Raw genomic sequence first — 20168 nt, forward strand, 5'->3', positions numbered from 1 at the left:
CGGACTGTCCATGGTCATGGCAGTAGTGATTAGCTCGCAGAAGATTGGCCAATTCTGTGGCCAGATGAGTCGCTGTTGCTACTGCTCAGAGATGGGTGGGTGGTCAATCCATCTAAAACTAGGCTTCGAGTTGTATCCATCCATCCAACATGGTTTAGGGAGAATAGTTGAATGAACCTTTTGGATACTTTGTGCTAGTCATCGTCCCTGCTTAAAACAATAAGTTCCATGACCCTTTCTTTGCAAGCTGTTTGTTCGTTTCATGTCCTCTTGATAGTTGGGCCCAACATTTAAACCCAGCCCACGAATCCATCAGCTTTGATGTTTGAACCCTTGCGGTCTCCCATGGAGAGGTTTGGAGGTAAAGAGATATCCCGGTGTTGATGTAAAATGTCAAAATTTCTGATTTTGGAAGACTAAACTCAGCATAATACATGTTAATACTTGTGTTCATGCGGACAACAAAATCAACACCGAACACATTTCAGAGCATCATAGCAAGTAAATTAATATAGAAAGAACTAATTACATCTTGTTGAGCTCTCATACATTAAAGTTTCCTGTTAATGACATTTCATACCATTATACAGCTTGACCTGGATCATATATATTCATCATATTAATATAGTAGTGTAATGGTAAATTAATACCAACACTTTTATTACTTCTTTTATACCAAAGGAACCCACACCTGCATTGCTAAGATCTACATTTTTAACACAATCTAAAAAATAAATAAAAAAAAAAAGAAAAAAAAAAAAAGAAGCAAACAAACAACAAACAAAGTCCTTCCGCTTTCAAGGTTAACTTTCAAACTATTGGACATGTCAATCAATTCTGACATTTTTTTCCCTGCAGCATTTACATCTATGTTCAGGGAAAAGTTCAAAATATCCGGTCATCCCCAAAAAAAGAAGATTTGAAAGCTTAAGCCAAAAAAAATTTACGGTCATCCCCACCAATTGTCCAAGCTACCACATGATTCTTACTATTAGGCAATCCACAGTGGGTGTCACCATGGCACATCAAATATAAGTTGAACTCTCCCCTTCCTTCCAGGCTGCTGCTTCTTCTAGATATGTTCAAAGGGTTCATGACTAGAATTTTCACTGTTTTTCTCCTAAGTACCACCGGGGGTTTGCTGCTACTCCATTGACTTTGAGCTTAAATCTAACACCCTATAGAAGGAATAGCCATCATCAGCCAATCAGGAATGTACATCTTACTGAAGAAGGGAACCAAAGTCAATCAAGAGATAAGAACATAGCATCAGATGGTATCATGGGGAGCCATCAGCCTCTTCTTCTTCTTCTTCTTCTTCTTCTTCAGAGGAGGCCGGAGAATCAGTGGCTTCAGCAAGAGATTCAAGCATGGCTATCACTTCAGTAGTATCATCCAAATAATATTTGGCTTTGCTTGGCTTCTGTCCAACCGTGCATGCAAATACTGAAGTATAGGCAGAAAGAATATTGCTTGACACTGCATTACCAATTATTTCAAACATGTCCTCATCAGATCTGTCATCACCAATGCAAAGCACGAAATCTGCCTGTTTCCCATCCTCAACCATTGATGTGAATATTTTTCCCGCAACCAGGCCTTTGCTGACTCCCTGATAAAACACAAAAGCAAGCATTTTAGAGCTCCCATTGCTGGTGGAGAATGACAGTTGGATGTTGGATGGCAACTAAAATTGGTGATACCATTTATTCATTATAGAGGAATACAAAAAGCATTGGAGAAGAGAGAGAATGATTTGAAAATAACAACTCATAGCTAGCAACCACAAACATAGCACTAAGGAAAACCAGAGAATAAGAAAAAATCCATCAGAAAGTTCCCAAAGATTTCAATGGAATTCTTAAAGCATCACCAATCTTTCTTTCCCTTTTTTTCAATTATTATTTGCTTTTGTTTTTTTTTGGGCGTCGTCTTAAAACATCACCATGATTTGTTAAAATATATAATAAGTGCTGATTTTCTATCTATTTTCACTTTGAATAACATGAAATGTAGCATATAAATCCTAAAGAATTTTGATTAAATTAGGCTGAGCCTTTTCATTCATTTTCTCTCCATGTTTAAAAAACAAACACTCAAGTATAATGAAACAGCTGATGTGTTAAATTGAAATATATTATACATGCCTGGGGCTTGACTTCCACGATGAACTGACCACTCTTCACAGCAACAGGCTCATTTGCCAAAACACTCTCAAGATGATCTAACATCTCCTTTGCCTGAGAGAATCCAAAGCCAGGGTCCGCATCCCGGTATTGCCAGACTAAAGCACTTTCCTTGGTTTCAATTGAAGAACCATCGGTAGCTTCAGTATACAATTTCATTACAGGTTCTGCAATTTTCATCCACCCAAATTCAGAACTCTGACTACAAATTTCCCATTCTTCATTTTGTGGCCACCTGAGATATTGCACAATTTTAATTTCCATACAATATTTTAAAACCATAACATTTTTTTTTTTTTTTGGTGGGTAAGCCGTAAAATAAATGCAAAGAATGTACACATTTACAAGGGGCATACCGCAGGTAATATAACAAACCTAACACCGCCCCCCAAAGAGAGGGAAAGACTAATACAAAACAACTAGCTATAACAAACCCCTGCAATTGAGGGAGAACCAACAAAAACAAGACCACAAATATAACCTAAATTTTCCCATATATCTCTTTTATCACCAAGTTGCCCCTACCATCAAAATAATAGACGGGAACTTAGGGAAGATATATGGGCAAAACCAACAAAAACAAAACCACAAATATAACCCAAATTTGCCCATATATCCTTTTTATCTCCAAGTTGACCCTACCATCAAAATAATAGATGGGAACTTAGGGAAGATATATGGGCAATAATACCAAAAAAAAAAAAAACCCACATACAACACATAAAACACCTAAGCACCTAACTGACACATGTAAAAAAACAAAAGTAAACAAGCTAAAACAACCACCAAGACCAATCAAAATATGATAACTGTCCCCACAAGCTCCCAGTCTCTACCACAGATGAAAACATGGAGTCCAATAAGCATCTTACACCTCATAGCCGTGACAACCATAGCCACTCAACCAAAGCCATGACGCAGGAAAAAATCTACTCCATGAAAGATCCCGATGGAGTCACATGAATCTCACACAGTCAGTTATCATAATCAATGGTCTAGGGGGCATAGCGAAAACCAATAGCCACTACAGCAACATTAACAATTCAAGCCGATCCCATCATGAGAGCACACACAATCCCCAGTCCCTTCCTCAACTGATCACAAAGCCTCAATTCCTATTGCAGTGTCCCCTTCACTCCATGTCGGGAGTGGCTTAAAGGCCAATACAGGATGGGTCACGTGAAGACAGAGAGGCAAATAGAGAAATCCAATAGACCTCACATCCCAGTCTCTAACTTGGCTGGTCAACGAACCACAATTACCTATAGCAGTGACCCCCTAATCACCCATGGCGGAATGGCTCAAAAATAACCTCATATGGAGTCACAAAGATCATGCGGTAACTCATCATGAATAAATTGTCTGTGGGTTATGCTGCGTAATCAGCCATGACTCATGCACCAAATTCCAAAATAAATTGCCTAACATTTACCGTAATGGGCCCAACTATACACGTGGGCTCAATGAATGCAGACCCAAACAAATTGAACACCAAATATTAGGAGAAACCCACCTAAAAACCATTACATTAACTGAAGGCAAAGCGATGAATTACCGAAACATACATAATTAGAAACTACATATACTTAGAAAATATGAGGAAGAAGAACTCCGAAAATATGAGGAAGAAGGAATATATTTCTGTTATATTCAAAACTTCTTATCTTACAAGACCAAATGACACTCCTTATATAGGAGATATTACAAACATCATTATAACCCATTATATGCCACTTACATATTATATATTACCACTATCTACCACTATCATATTATATACATTGCCACCAACACCACTATCATATTCTATACATGCCACTATCTACCATCAACACCACTATCATATTATATACATGCCACTATCTACCACCAACACCACTATCATATTATATACATGTCACTATCTTATTATATACATTAACACAAATTTCCAGCACTCCCCCTCAAGCTAGTTTGAAGATATCTTCCATAGCCAGCTTGCTAGTCAGCTTATCAAATTGCTTCTTGTGTAGTCCCTTCGTTAGCACATCAGCTAATTGTTCACCTATTGGAAGGTAGGTCATACAGATTATGCCAGCATTGATTTTCTCCTTGATGAAATGTTTATCCACTTCTATATGTTTTGTGCGATCATGTAGAACTGGATTATGAGCTATAGATATAACTGCTTTGTTGTCACAATAGACCTTCATAGGTGTCGGGTGAGAAAGCTTTAATTCTTCAAGAATTCTTTTAATCCACATTACTTCACAGATTCCATGGGCAACAGCTCTGAACTTTGCTTCTGCACTACTTCTAGCTACCACATTCTGTTTTTTACTCCGCCATGTAACTAGGTTCCCACCTACAAAGGAGCAGTATCCGGATGTTGATCTCCTGTCTGTAACACTTCCTGCCCAGTCTGCGTCTGTGTATACTTCAACTTGAAGATGTCCATGTTTCTTGAACAGTAAGCCTCTCCCTGGAGTTCCTTTCAAATATCTTAAGATCTTATAAACGGCCTCAAAGTGCTGTAACAACCCTCACCTTACTCTTGCCATACTTGCATACATTCCTGCATGGTTTTGCCTTGTTATGTTGTTTGAAGGATTTGCTTGCCTTGTTTTGTTTATGTTGCTTGCGTATTTTTGTTCCTTGTTCGGTGTGTGTGTGTGTGTGGCCGAGGTCATCTTGAGCTTAGTCCGCCTTTGAACCTTGTACTTAGATTTGTTTTGAGATCTTGGTCAACCCCCACCTCCACCTCGGGCATTCATTGCCGAGATGTTTTGCACTTAGTCAACCTTGTCCGCAGGCAGGTATGGCCTAGGCCGAGATGTGGCACACCCCGGCCAAGGTGTGGCACAGCTTAGTCAAGCGTCGTCCTCCCTAGCCGATGTCCTTGTTATCCTGTTGCCGGATTCTTGAGTTGAGCCGATGTCCTTTATTGCCGATGTGTCTTACCCGAGCTTGCTGCATACGCTTTGTCAGAAACTTGTCTTGTCTATCAATCACCTTTTCGAGTTGAACCAACCCGGCAGCGCCACGTGTCCGAGCTGGTTGTTAAGACAACCGGCAGACTTAGAAACAAATCATTTTGTCTCAAATCTTTGTTTTAGAGAGAGAAGCTCTAGAGAGGAGGAAGAAAAGTTCTTGAGTGAGAGCAAGTCTTCCAAGCTTGATCTTCGTGGTTTGATCCGTTGGATTCGAGTTTTGAGGTTAGAATCTTGACCTACCTTGATTGTTGTTATTGATTACCTAGCTGCATTGCATGATCGGACCTGTTTTGCATGTCGTGCATCGATTTGAAGTTGGTTTTGAAAAGAGAAAATGGTTTTCATGAGTTCTTGAAGAGAGCCTCGTTTTGATCCAAAAGTTTGAAACAAGAACCATGTTTTTGTATTCGTTCCTGCATGACCTTCTTGCGTGAGTACCCAGGTCCATGTTTTGAACTCTTGGCATGAAACTCAGATTTTTGTAACAAGTTGTGAACTTGCATCCATCTTCCAAATGATCATGTTCTTCATATTCTCCAAAGGGAAACCCAGGTTTTTTCCCGACTTTGTTTGATGGGACCTCGGCGTAATCCTAGACGGTGCCCAGTGTGTTTTCATGAGACGAGAGCAGTGTTTAAGCTCCCAGCATGTTTTGCTTTGATTTTGACTTGGATCTCGCAAGGATGCCGAGATCACTTGCATGCACATGAAACTTGTTTTGAGAATGCGATTGCCATGTGATTGTAGGTCCGTGATATTTGCTTTGAGTCTACACCTGAAGAACTAGGTGAGTGGTATTTCTAATAAAGCTATGTTACACTTGTTTTTGATAAATCTTGCTTTGTTTTGTTTGATGAAAGTATTTGCTAAGCATGAATGAATAGCCTTGTTTTGATTGTTATCCTTGGAAAGTCCATTGTGCTGGAAGACTCTAAACTTTCGCAGTACTAAGTATAAAAGGATACGGTCCTTGTTAAATCGGGCTACGGGCCTAAGTAACACAAGTCCCTTGTGCTGGAGGACTCTAAACTTTCGCAGTACTAAGTATAAAAGGATACGGTCCTTGTTAAATCGGGCTACGGGCCTAAGTAACACAAGTCCATTGTGCTGGAGGACTCTAAACTTTCGCACTACTAAGTATAAAAGGATACGGTCCTTGTTAAATCGGGCTACGGGCCTAAGTAACCCTTGAGACTTGTAATACTTTTTTTTTTTTTTTTTTTGATCAGCAAAGAAAAATTTCATTTAACAGCATGAAATTAAGAGTACAGGAAGATGACATGCATCGAGAGAGATTCGGAAAGTACTTGAGACTTGTAATACTTGATTGATGAATACGGTTCATCCCTTGCTTCGCCGATGTTATGATACTTGATCGATGAATACGGTTCATCCCTTGCTTCGCCGATGTTACGATACTTGATCGATGAATACGGTTCATCCCTTGCTTCGCCGATGTTATGATACTTGATCGATGAATACGGTTCATCCCTTGCTTCGCCGATGTTATGATACTTGATTGATGAATACGGTTCATCCCTTGCTTCGCCGATGTTATGATACTTGATCGATGAATACGGTTCATCCCCTGTTCGATAAAGTTTTGAGGTGTTTTGTTTTAAAATAAAGGACTCCGGCTTTATTCATGCAAACCTTTATTATTAGTACCATTCACTGAGTATTTGTGCTCACCCCTCTCTATATATATGTAGGTGATGGGCAGGACGTCAGCGACGCCTAGACTGTTTTGATAGCTTGTTTTGGACTCATGATTATGTCGGCACATCTTGAAAATCATGCTTCTTGACTTGTATTTTTTTTGTATTTTGTATATGTCGGCTCGAAAAGCCTTTTGATCAAGATGTAATATGTATTTTGCTTGGCTGTATTCAAGTTGTACAAATGAATGACATTGCATTTGATCTATGCACAGCTCTTATGGACCACTTGTATTTTGATTTATTTCTTCCGCATTTGTGAGCCCCGTTATTATACTCTGATTGTGTTTAGTTTTTTGAAAATTGGCCTTCGGTAATTACGGATTGCTGGCCATCACGGCACCAAACTACTAGGGGCGGTTTGGGGTCGTGACAAGTGCTCTGCCCTTGGTGAGTGCATGAACTGACTTACCATGCAGACTGCAAAGGCAATATCAGGCCGCGTCTGAGACAAGTAAATCAATTTCCCTACAAGTCGCTGATATTGTTCCCTCTCTTTGACTTCTTCAGCCTTAGCAGCTTGTAACTTCAAGTTAGGCTCGATCGGAGTCTCCACCATCTTACAACCAAGCATACCTGTTTCTCCAAGGAGATCAAGAACATATTTTCTCTGATTAACGAATATACCTTCCTTGGATCTTGCAAATTCCATTCCGAGGAAATACTTGAGGGCTCCCAGATCCTTAATGTGAAATTCTTTTGCGAGTTTCTCTTTGAGGGCTGCTAACTCTGCTTCATCATTACCAGTTAAAATGATGTCATCAACATAAACAATCAAAATTGCAATTTTACTGTTTTTTGAATATTTATAAAATATTGTGTGATCTGCTTGACTCTGCGAGAAGCCACAACTGATAACTGCCTTCCCAAAGCGTTCAAACCACGCTCTTGGTGATTGTTTGAGTCTGTATAATGACTTGTTCAATCTGCATACTCTGTCGCTTCCAAGTCTCTGCTCAAATCCCGGCGGTAGGCTCATGAACACCTCCTCTTCAAGATCACCATTGAGAAATGCATTTTTAATGTCAAGTTGATGTAGAGGCCAATCTGAATTTACTGCAAGAGATAACAGTACTCTGATGGAATTTATTTTAGCAACAGGAGCAAACGTCTCCGGATAGTCGATCCCATAAGTTTGAGTGAAGCCTTTAGCCACCAGTCTCGCCTTGTATCTCTCAACGCTTCCATCTGCGTTACATTTTATCGTAAACACCCATTTACACCCAACTGTTTTCTTGTCTTTGGGTAGATCAACTATCTCCCAAGTACCACTTCTCCTTAAAGCATTCATCTCCTCCATGACTGCTAATTTCCAATTCGGATCATCCAATGCTTCCTGTATATTCCTTGGAACAAACAAGTGTGAAATCCTAGATGTGAAAGGTCTATGGTTTTTAGACAGTCTTTGATAGGAGAGGTAATTTGCAATAGGATGTTTAATGCAATTTCGGACACCTTTCCTAATTGCTATAGGAACATCAAGGTCGAAAATAGAAGGAATAGGATTACCTAAAATTTCGATGCCAGAACTCGGGTGGACATTCGGGTCATTAGGATGGACATTCGGGTCATTATTCCTCAGATGAAATCGCTTCCTAGTATAAACCTGAAGCTCAGGATTTAGATCATTTTGTAGTACTTCTCCCCCTAAACAAGAATCTTCTTGACTAGGCACCATAGAACTTGGTTCTCCTAAGTGATCATTATCAGACAGATGTGGTTTTTGTGTAGGATAAATGACATTGGGGAGCGGGATAGAAATATCCCAAAAACGATCTTCTACTCCACTTGTCTCCCCCTGAAGAGAAGTGTTGGGGAAATAGGATTTTGTTTCCACAAATAACACATCCATACTCACATGAAATTTCTTGGTTTGAGGATCGAAACACTTATACCCCTTTTTGTTTGAGGAATAACCCAAAAAAACACATTTTATAGCACGGGGGTCAAGTTTTGAACGAAATTGACTGGGAACATGAACATAGGCAGTACATCCAAAAACTTTGGCGGGTAAATCAGAAAACAACCTCGTGTCAGGAAAAAAAATTTTGAGACAATTAAAAGGTGTTTTGTATGTTAACACCTTTGTAGGCATCCTGTTTATCAAATAAGAGGCTGTTAAAATTGCTTCACCCCATAAATATTTAGGAACATGCATGTAAAAAATTATAGCACGTGCTACTTCAAGTAGATGTTTATTTTTTTGTTCTGCAATGCCATTTTGTTGAGGGGTATCCCGACATGTAGATTGATGAAAAATCCCCTTTTTTTCCAAAAACTCACCCAACTGCTCATTGAAATATTCTGTTCCATTATCAGAATGTAAAATACCAATTTTGGTTTGAAATTGGTTTTCAATCATATTGTAAAAATTTGTGAATAAATTTTTCACGTCAGATTTTTTATTCATCAAATAAATCCAACATAAGCAGGTATGGTCATCAATAAATGTAACAAACCATCTTTTACCAGAAAGAGTAGTGATTTTAGAAGGGCCCCAAACATCACTATGAATCAAATAAAAAGGTTTGGAAGCCTGGTAAGGTTTTGGCAAATAAGTAGAGCGATGAAATTTTGCAAAAATGCAACTTTCACAATGAAAAGAAGAACAATCAATCCCTTTAAATAATTCTGGAAATAAATGTTTCAGATAAAGAAAACTAGGATGTCCTAACTTATAGTGCCATAGCGTTATTTTTTCTCGAACAGAGATTGAACTAGTACTATTAAAGCTCTGAGCTTTTTTATTACTAATAGGTACTTCATCAAAGTAGTAAAGACCTTCAAGCATCCTAGCACGCCCAATCATCATCCCCGAGTTCTAGTCCTGAAATTCACAATGGGATTCAAAAAATGTAACACGACAATTAGAATCCTTAGATAGTTTACTGACAGACAAAAGGTTACAGGCTATGTTGGGGACGTGAAGAACAGCATTGAGATTAATTTTCTCAGTTAGTTTAATAAATCCTTTTCCTGCAATAGGTGAAAAACTACCATCGGCTATTCTGATTTTGTCATGACCAGAACAAGGGAAATAGGTACTAAATAAATGGGAAAAACTAGTCATGTGATCGGAGGCACCGGAATCTATGATCCACGGAGAGAAGTTTAGGCAAGAGAAGGCTTTAGGATTTCTACCTGTTTGTGCCAACAAAACACTAGGAGTACCGGATGAGGAGTTGGATTTTATTAGCTTTAAGAGTTGATCAATCTGCTCTTTGTTGAAGGGACTTGAATCGGCTTCATTAGCGGTAGGAAAGCCACGATTCTTCTCTCCTTGTTTGCTGCTTTTCCAGTTGACAGGTTTGCCATGGATCTTCCAACACGTTTCGCGTGTATGGCGAGGCTTGTTGCAAAAATCACACTAGACCCGTGGCTTATCATCAAACCTGCGCTGGTAATTTGCAGCCTTGTTGGCCGCAGCATCGCTAATTAAAGCAGAAATTTCAATTGATTCACCAGTACCTTTTTTCTTAAGCATGACGCTCCTTCGGCTCTCTTCCCTTCTGACTTTGGCAAATACTTCGCCAATGGATGGGAGAGGAGGTCTGCCAATAATTCTTCCTCGCACTTCATCGAACTCAATGTTGAGGCCGGCAAGAAACTTGTAAATACCCGTCTTCCACAGTTTTCTTGTGGTGGTTGCAGTCGTCAACCGATTTCCATTCGTATGTGTTGAAGATGTCAAGATCCTGCCACAACCTTTTCAACGAATTGAAATATTTGGTGACGGAATCATCTCCTTGACGAATCTCTCCCAACTTCAAAGTTAATTCGAAAACTTGAGATTGATTTCCTAGGTCAGAATACATCTGACTAACATTATCCCACAATTCTTGTGCAGTAGTATAGCACATGTAATTAGAGCTTATATCCTCCTCCATGGAATTGACCAACCATGTCATAACCATGGAGTTTTTAGCGTCCCAACTGTCGAACAGCGGATCATTAACAGCAGGAGCCTTCTTGTCACCAGTGATGTAACCGGGAGATAGTTTATGGTCGTGCCAAACCGTTGTAGAAACTGGTCAGAACTAATGTCGGGACAGTTTAAGGTCATGTTGGACCATTGTAGGAACTGACTGGAATCAATGTTCGGACAGTTCAAAAGGGGGGTCATGCCAGACCGATGTAAAGAACTAGATGTTGGCACAGCAAGCGTGGCACACACAACTTATGACGTCGTGCTGAACGATGATTGCAACAGATGACTGAGTGCGCCAAGGGGTGGCTTTTTAGAAATAGGTGGCTTAGGTGGTGCGCCAAGGGAGCGATTTGGGTTGTGCGCCAGAGTAGGCGACTTGGGTTGTGTGCCAAATAAGGCGGCTTAGGTGGTTCACATGGTATATCACCATGCTCACCATGATATAGGTATAATACCCCCCTCAAACTCAAATAGGTTTGAAGACAGAAACCTATTTGAGGTTGAAATAGAGGAAAAGACAAAGTAGAATAGAAACACACAAAAAAATGAATTGCGAGTAAAAAAAAAATATATGATAGAGATATTTGGGATAGGAATAAACTAGTGGACAGGAAGAGATCACCACAAAATGATACTGAAAGAAAATATGGCAGTGGAATAGGTTGAGGTCCGATGGGCGGCCAAGGCAAGGCTACCACCTGTCAGTGAAGCGAAATTACTAGGTACTTAACCTAACTCTAATACCAAAAAGAATGAAAAGAATTATTTGGCTTACTCGTGAATGAGGTAGCGACCAAGTATATATAATAGATTCATGATACAATATAGGAAACGATATAAATAAGGAAACAATACTAAATCAGTGGTTGACACAATCACAAATTATATACGTAATATTAAAAATAAAAAAATTCTATGTACTCCAATTTATATTCAACAATATTTTTATATATTTAATATGTATTTTATGTTAAATATTTAATTTTATCAAATGCATCAACCTTAAATATGCTATTTCAGTCAAATAAAAAAAAATTAAATTAAAAATTTAAATTTTTGTCCTTAATGTGTCCCCGGTGTGTCCTTTGCACGTCCCAACATGTCCGCTGTGACACCCCAAAAATCGAGAACATGAAGAAATATAGTAACAAATAAATACAGGATTTTTCTAAGGTTACTAGTGTGACACCTCAAAATCTACCCTCAGGTTGAAGTCTGGGGAAATTATCACTAACGAATCCTTTAGTCAATAACCAAGTAAGATCCCAAGAAACATCGGAGTCGTCAAAATAGTCCCCCTTCTAAGTCTAATCTCCTTAGATAACAAAGTTACCTTTTTAACAGATCTTAATGAGGTATTAACATAAAGTCTACATGAGTTGACGGAATATAAAAATAGGTTACAAAAGATATATATATATATGTAAGAAAAATCATAATTACAAGAGGTATGCCTTAATTACATCAAGAGTTTAAACATTACAATTCCAAAGCAAGATTGCAAAATGGGATTTAACTAAACTAACTTCTAATTCTTCTAGAGTAGCCATACATCTTCAAACGTTTCAGCTTCGCCTTCGACCAACTAAACTACCTTCAAAACTTGGCATAAAACGCCATGAGCTTGAAATGCCCAGTAAACGCACACACACCCCGTCCTTTTTTCCCAACCCAATACACAACCACAATTATAACAAGCAATGAAGCATGATATTCAAATCAATCAAATAAAGGAATCATAAGGTCAGGTGTTAGTAAACTAGAAATCCCCCAAAGAGATTTCATCCTCCCAACCATAAGAATTGGACTCGGATTATTTGGTATGCCCCTTCTTTTGCTGTTTTACAGAACTTACCCCGGATGTCTATAACGGTTACGTACCGTGTAGCGCCAACTGAGAACTTAAAAGAGACGGTAAAAGTAAGGGTCTTGCCCATAACCTCCTCCAACCTTATCACACCGAAACCACCTAGGATCCGAATATAACCGATCCATTCAAGGGTTCCGAAATAGCCACTTGCGAAAGATTTTGCTTTCAATAACCAATTCAAATGTAACACAAGGAGAATGAAGAAACCTCAATTGAAAGGGTTATGGTCTCTTCGGATGATGGTCCAGTTAGACAAAGGATGATTGGGAGACATGGTGGATCTGAGGTTTCAAGCAGCCAAAGGCCCGACCACAATCAAGGGGGTCGCTTGCAATCGATGGGTTATGGGAAAAAGTGTTATTATTGTGACCAACAGGACCATTAAATTAAGTATTGTCAAAAAAAAAAAAAAATTCTAACTCCACAAAGATGAAGATATGTTTGCAATTTATTGTTGTTAAATTATGAATATTTTTTGAATTCTTATTTATGAGATTGTAGTATTGCTTTTCAAAAAGTCGTGAAGTTGAATCTCAAAATACCCAATTCCCAAACCAAAAAGCAAAATAAGCAACATAGTCCAAACACCATACCATTTCTCCCAATCCCATCAACTCAGAAAATTCCCATTACATTATTAGAACTCAAACAAAACACAATGGAAAATCTAGAATATGCATATGCCATTATAAAAGCAATGAATGTAAATTTGATTTTATATATATATATATACAAATCTTATCTTATATACAATGTTATTGCAAAAAAATTTGGTATGGATGTGAATTTGCTTGGCCTTCATACTTTTGTAAAGATTTATCATGAGAAAAATAGAGACCTCTATTTCTCAACCCTCTTTCGTTTTTCTCTCTAAAAGCAGACCCATCAATGAAAACTCACTAAAATTCTAAAAAAAATCAAACCCATCAATAGCAACAACAATGGGCTCCACCACACACATCACCACGACAACCAGCAATACCCACAACACACAAACCCTATACCAGATCTGAACACAACTGTATTTGATTCCTTTAATTCACTCTGTTTGTGGCTGTCAACCACAATTGCTTCTTCCCTCTGTAATTTCGACCACAACCGCTTCATTCTTACCATCATATTACCACATTCTCCCCCCTCTAGGTCCTCCACACCACACCATGGCCTCCATCGTAAAGTCCATTCACACCAAGACATTGCATTGAGAAATGTAATGTTTTGGGTAAGCTAAGAGATGCAAAGTGGAAGAGAAAATTGAGAAAGAGGAAGAGATGAGGGTAATACAGTAAATTAATATCTTCAGTGGAGGGTATTAATGTCATTACATTTTTCTTATTACCTCTATTAAAAGACAAACACTGACAGGGAGGCCAGTGTAATTTCTGGAATGTCAAGGGGGATCTATATTAAATTGAAGCCTCAAGGGGTGTCAATGTAATTTGCCTATAAATAGACATTTAATAAAAGTAGGCTTTACACTCTCCACGAGTCGTACAGTTGGTTTGATATTGGAAGTGTATGGCTTTCATCTTGGGGTTGCCACAACCAACTTTGGAAGATGAAAACTAGGGGTGTTCATCCAACTGAATCACTCGATCAAACCGACTCGAATAGACCGGCTGGACAACATTTTGGATAGTTTCAAGACCTTATTCAGTAGGAAGTGGGTAATATTTCATTTTCGTTGGGGTTTCAGTCAGCTACCGGGTGTGGTGGTTGAAGACCCACATAACCCGAACTAAAGTGATATAGTTAGACTTTATTATTAATTATATTTCCAATAAACCTACACACACCCACATGATACACCTTACACACCCACCTACGTGAATTGCACTTATTACTATTATTGGAGAACTAACTAGATTCGTTATTTCCACGGAATCCTACTGACCCTACCTAGTAGTCTCATTGTCTCACAATCAAGACTTAATTTATTCCCTCTCACCTTTCCACTCCCCACTCTCACTCTTGTCTTCCTCTCTCATCTCATGGTCCTTCACCTCTCTCTCTCTCTCTCTCTCTCTCTCTCTCTAATGGACTCAGAATCTCTGGTTTCCCTCTCTAACAAGCTTACCCTCCAGTGTCCTCTCTCATGATTCCTCTCTTTGAAACCCTAATGCAACCCTAGATTCTCTAATGATCTCACCCTTATTTCTGAACTGTGTAACTTTCTATGAAGTATAGACACAGGCATACGACACGGATACGACATGACACGGACACATCAACATGAAAATTTTCAAAAATGTAGGACACGAACAAGGCTCAAATACACCACAAATAATTATACATCGATATAATAGGATCTAAGAATATAATATATTATATAGATATTTATGTGCATAATATATACAAAATTAAATAATTATTTTATACTACGTAAATCTTGTATCTAATTCTCTTACATGAATTTTTAGACTATTGGATTAGACCATAGTAGTTGAAAATGAAAGAAACTACAGGAAACATATATAATTGTAACATTTCCCTCATCCTCCTAAGACATCTATTTTACACATTTTTTTTAAAAAAGAATCATATATTACATTATTCTTAAGAATTATATATTGGTTTTAAGAATATAAGATATTTATGTCAAATTCTCAAACTTTGAAAATTATACGTTAGCAAATATCAAAGTATTGGTCTTGTAAAATATTAATATATTATTGATTGATTGATAGATGTTGTTATCTATATTGTGTATATTACAAGGATTTATATAGGAGAGGATTTGGGAGTAGGTGAAGGTGGTAGTGAAGGTGGTAGGTGGAGTGGGTGGTAGTGGAGGTGGTAGGTGGGTGGTAGTTTACATTTTACAATTTACATTTTACATTAACAGCCCCCCTCAAACTCAAAGAGGATAGGTACTAGCCAACTTAAGTTTGGAGAGAGTAACAAAACAAAAAAATAGGCTGACAATTAAAAATGAGATAGGAGACACTGTATGGTCGTGTCGGACCGTTGTAACAGACAGTTTACGGGGTCATGTCGGACCGTTGTAGCAGACACTGTGTGATCGTGTCAGACCGATGTAGAAGACAGTTTATGGGGTCATGTCGGACCGTTGTAGCAGGACAGTTTACGGGGTCATGTCGGACCGTTGGAGAAGACAGTTTATGGGGTCATGTCGGACCGATGTAGAAGCTGACCGGAATCAATGTCGGGACAGTTTATGGGGTCATGTCGGACCGATGTAGAAGCTGACCGGAATCAATGTCGGGACAGTTTATGGGGTCATGTCGGACCGTTGTAGAAGACAGTTTACGGGGTCATGTCGGACCGATGTAGCAGGACAGTTTACGGGGTCATGTCGGACCGATGTAGCAAGACAGTTTACGGGGTCATGTCGGACCGATGTAGCAGGACAGTTTACGGGGTCATGTCGGACCGATGTAGCAGACACTGTGTGGTCGTGTCAGACCGATGTAGAAGACAGTTTATGGGGTCATGTCGGACCGTTGTAGAAGACAGTTTACGGGGTCATGTCGGACCGTTGTAGCAAAGGTTGTGGTGGTGCACCAAGGGGGCGACTTAGGGAGTGCGCCATGAGCGACTTATACATGATACTGTGTATAACCCCCCCTCAAACTCAAATAGGTGTGAAGATAGAAACCTATTTGAGGTTGAAACAAAGGGATTGATAAAGCTGACCGGTGTATAAGACACTGTATGAGTGTGTATACAGGCTGCCCAAAAAATATACATGGATGTAGATATCGAGCCCTCAAAAGTCGTGCCCTCAAAAGGCGTGCCCAATCTGTCAAAAGGCGTGCCATCAAAAGGCGTGCCCGATGCATCAAAAGGCGAGCCAGATATGATGGCGAGGCACGTGAGTGCCTTGGCTGGCGTGCCCGTTTGTCTGGCGTCAAGAGGCGCGCGATGCGCGTGGCTGCCTCGGCTATTTAACCAAGACGAAGCCTGAGGCCGAGGCAGAGGCAAAAAACTTGCGAAATCCTCTGAAAAACTCTTCGTTGTGCTGAGAGAGATAGTCTGTAACACTCTGTTGCGAGAGATATTCTGTAACACTCTGTTGCCCAGAAAATGGCCTCTTCGTCCCGCCCTTTGCTTACTCTCTTTCCCGACCTCAACGAGTCCACAAGAGAGATAACCGGTGCGGTGTCCCGTGAACCTCAACCAAACACCACTGGGTTTGCTCCGTTGAACTTTCCGATGCAGTCGGTGGAGCAAAAAATGGCAGTGCAAACGGATGTGGAGGCTAATCAATATACTTTGAAGGCATGTGTGGAGTCCATGACGGCGGTCACAAACTTGTCGCACCGGCTGCAGAGTAGGACAAATGAGGTGCAGCAATTAAACTCCCAGCTGGCTCTGCTCCAACGCATGTATAAGGATGCGCGAGCAGAGATAAGCGTGCTAAGGGCAGAAAACAAGGAGCTGAAGCGGAAGGCCACCGTGATGTTCCGATTTGAAGGGCCGCCATATGCTGCAGTGGAGGAGCAGGGAGTAGTGATCGTGCCCAATGGAGTGGGAAACACGGAGGCAACACCGGCAAGGGCCGCCCAGGACGGAGGCAAGAAGAAAAGACCGGCGGCAGAGTAGAGAAGAAAAAATGCCACTGTTTTGGTTTGTTGTTGTTTTTTTTTTTTTTTTTTTTGTGTAAAATTGTGATCGGGGTGATCCCTGAGATGAATAAAATATGGGTTGTTGTGCAAATTTGAAATGTTTTTTTTTTTTTTAGCATGGTGATGATGAATAGATAATGATGAATAAAAAATAAGAAAGGTGGGAGTGGGGAACAGGACGAATCAAGAGAGCGTGATTAGAAAAAAGAAAGTGATAATAAAAAAAGGAAAAGAAAGTGGAAAGATAAGAGAGGTTGGTTCCCACTGTATCAGTGATGTGGGTGTGTATGTGCTAGTCAAGAGAAAGAGAAAGGTGGGTTTCCCTTTACAGAGAGAGCGAGAAGGGGAGTAGGGCCAAGAGAGCGTCCCTGTCCACCATCAGAAAGAGAAAGAGAAAGGTTGGTTCCCCACCATGTTATCAAGGAGGTTGCTATCCTCTCTCCTCCGATCGTCGGTCCATCGGGAGGGAGAGAGAGAGAGCACAAGATGTCGAAGCGAGGTCACGGTGGTTTCGGCGGGGAACAAATTCAGGATGTCGTTGGGTCTTCCGGTGGCGGCGACGGTAAACTGTGCAGACAACACTAGGGCGAAGAATCTGTACATCGTATCAGTGAAGTGTATCAAGGAGAGGCTGAATCGGTTGCCTTCGGCCTGCGTTGGAGACAGGGTGATGGCCACCGTGAAGAAGGGAAAGCCAGATCTCAGGAAGAAGGTCATGCCCGCGGCCCCAGCGGAAAGATCACCGACGAGTTCACCGGTGCTGGCTCCATCGGGAAGGTCTGCCAGGTCATCGGAGCCGTCGTCGATGTGAGATATGACGAGGGGTTGCCGCCGATCCTGACGGTTCTTATTATGGAACTTATTAACGATGTTGCCAAAGCTCACGGTGGTTTCTCTGTGTTTGCTGGTGTCGGTGAGCGCACTCGAGAGGGAAGGTGGTGATTTTACAGAGTGAGGTTGTAGAGACCAAGGTGAAAGGAGAGGAGGTATGTGTTGGAGGTTTCAATTGGCACGGTTGGGGTCCGGCGGGCGGTGAAGGTAAGGTTGCCGCCCGCCGGAAGGTGAAGATCACCAAGGGCTAACCTATGGCTCTGATACCATATAAAATATTAATATATTATTGATTGATTGATAGATGTTGTTATCTATATTGTGTATATTACAAGGATTTATATAGGAGAGGATTTGGGAGTAGGTGAAGGTGGTAGTGGAGGTGGTAGGTGGAGTGGGTGGTAGTGGAGGTGGTAGGTGGGTGGTAGTTTACATTTTACAATTTACATTTTACATTAACATCTCATGTTTATAATTTTAGAGATAGGCATGGCCTAGAAATGACGGGCACATAGTAAAATGAGTGTCGGACATGTATCCGAGAGTGTTCGAGTAAGAAGCACACACACTTCTAAGAAGATGACGTATCTGTATCGTCGTGTCGGACACTGACACTCTTTTACACTTCCCCGACATGTGTCTGACACTGTTCAAAATGTGTCCTATTTTTTAATTTTTTTTAAAGACCCCGAACACTCTTTAGACACTTGGAGGCACATGTGTCTATCGCTTAAACACACGTGTCTCTTGATTAGACATATGAAATTAATTATAAATTCGAATAAAACAACTTAAGATACAATAATAAAACAAAAACCATATAAATTTATAGGAATTAGTGTCATATTTTATTTTTTATTATCTTTGAATGATATATTAATATATATAACATATAATAATTATATAAAATTATATATTTCATGTGTGTCTCCTACCTGTCGTGTCCTGCATTTTTTGAAAATTGGCGTATCGCCATGTTCGTGTCGTATACGTGTCGTGTCGCGTGTCCATGTCCATTCTTCTTAGGTGTCTGATGAGTGTCAGACACATTGCCTTCTTAGAAGTGTCTGTGCTTCTTAGGTAACTTTCAATTTCTTATTTTGATCATCTAAAAAAATTTTGTTTCAAACCCAAAGAACCTCTATTTTGGATGGGAAAAATTCAAGGTTGCAGACGAAAACCCTCTTCGATTCAAACTTTGAGGCTTTGAAGATCAAACACGAACCCTTGGACTCTCTGAGGTCCTCCTCTAGTGATGGCTTCACCTCACAACTCACAGTTCACAACTCAACCCAACTTTAGGTAAAAATAATTTTAGAATCTTTCTATATATATATATATATATATATATTTTTTGGTTACAGAGTAAAAATGGTTTGTGGGCTGTATTTTTAAAAATAAATAATATATTGTTTTGTTTAATGGGCTGAATAAGTACTTTTTATGTAAAAATGCATTGTTTGGGCCATTTTTGAAAAACAAGATAATAATGTAGGTATGTTTAAATGTAAAATGAGCTAAATAAAATATACATCGGAAAGCCCCAAATGGTATGGCTCAATCCATCTCACCCATCTAAACCCAACCAGTTAATTGAAAACCATGACCTGACGATTTCAACATATGAATCGGTCAACAAGGTTGGTATGACCACCTACCTGAACATTTTCAGTTCAGCAGTGGATACAGCTCTAATCCGAGCCAAACTGCCCATGAACAACCCTAATAAAAACAGTACACGGTTTCTCTTTAGCTTGGAAAATTGAAAAGGCTACCGTGTCACACCATTTTTCCTTCTCATCAATGAGACAGTGGCTTTGTTGGAGCTAACAATTTGGTTGGTGAAATCAGTGTTTTAAAAGGCTCTAGGCATATTGAGGCGATAAGGTCCCCTATAGTCTAAGCACGAGACGCAAGGCAAAGCGCCCGCCTCACCAAAGCGAAACTCAAATAGTAGAAAAAAAGAAAAATTTTAAAATAGGCAAATTTTTCAACATAATAAATATATATATATAATATTTAAAAAATCATAACCATTTTCGATAATCTCTAAACATAACATTCAATCTTCTAA

The 20168-nt window shown here is 39.7% G+C and overlaps 1 protein-coding gene across 3 annotated transcripts in view; it reads right to left on the reverse strand.

Moving 5' to 3' along the window:
• Window positions 1–772: 772 nt before the first annotated feature.
• The window catches only part of LOC114292999 (putative alpha,alpha-trehalose-phosphate synthase [UDP-forming] 7), a 23828-nt gene continuing 4432 nt past the window's right edge, over window positions 773–20168 (reverse strand). For 2 of the 3 annotated variants that reach the window (XM_028237005.2, XM_028237006.2), the window contains 2 exons: window positions 2148–2421; window positions 773–1612 (listed from right to left, as the gene is read on the reverse strand). In XM_028237005.2, the coding sequence (XP_028092806.2) occupies window positions 1280–1612; window positions 2148–2421 (607 nt within the window). In that variant the 3' untranslated portion in view covers window positions 773–1279. Of the gene's footprint in view, window positions 1613–2143; window positions 2422–20168 lie in introns of all 3 variants that reach the window. The other variant, XM_082878653.1, reaches the window with a different exon arrangement.

This window comes from Camellia sinensis, chromosome 7 (assembly GCF_055761805.1).
Source record: "Camellia sinensis isolate YWXY chromosome 7, ASM5576180v1, whole genome shotgun sequence".
NCBI classification, from domain to species: domain Eukaryota; kingdom Viridiplantae; phylum Streptophyta; class Magnoliopsida; order Ericales; family Theaceae; genus Camellia; species Camellia sinensis.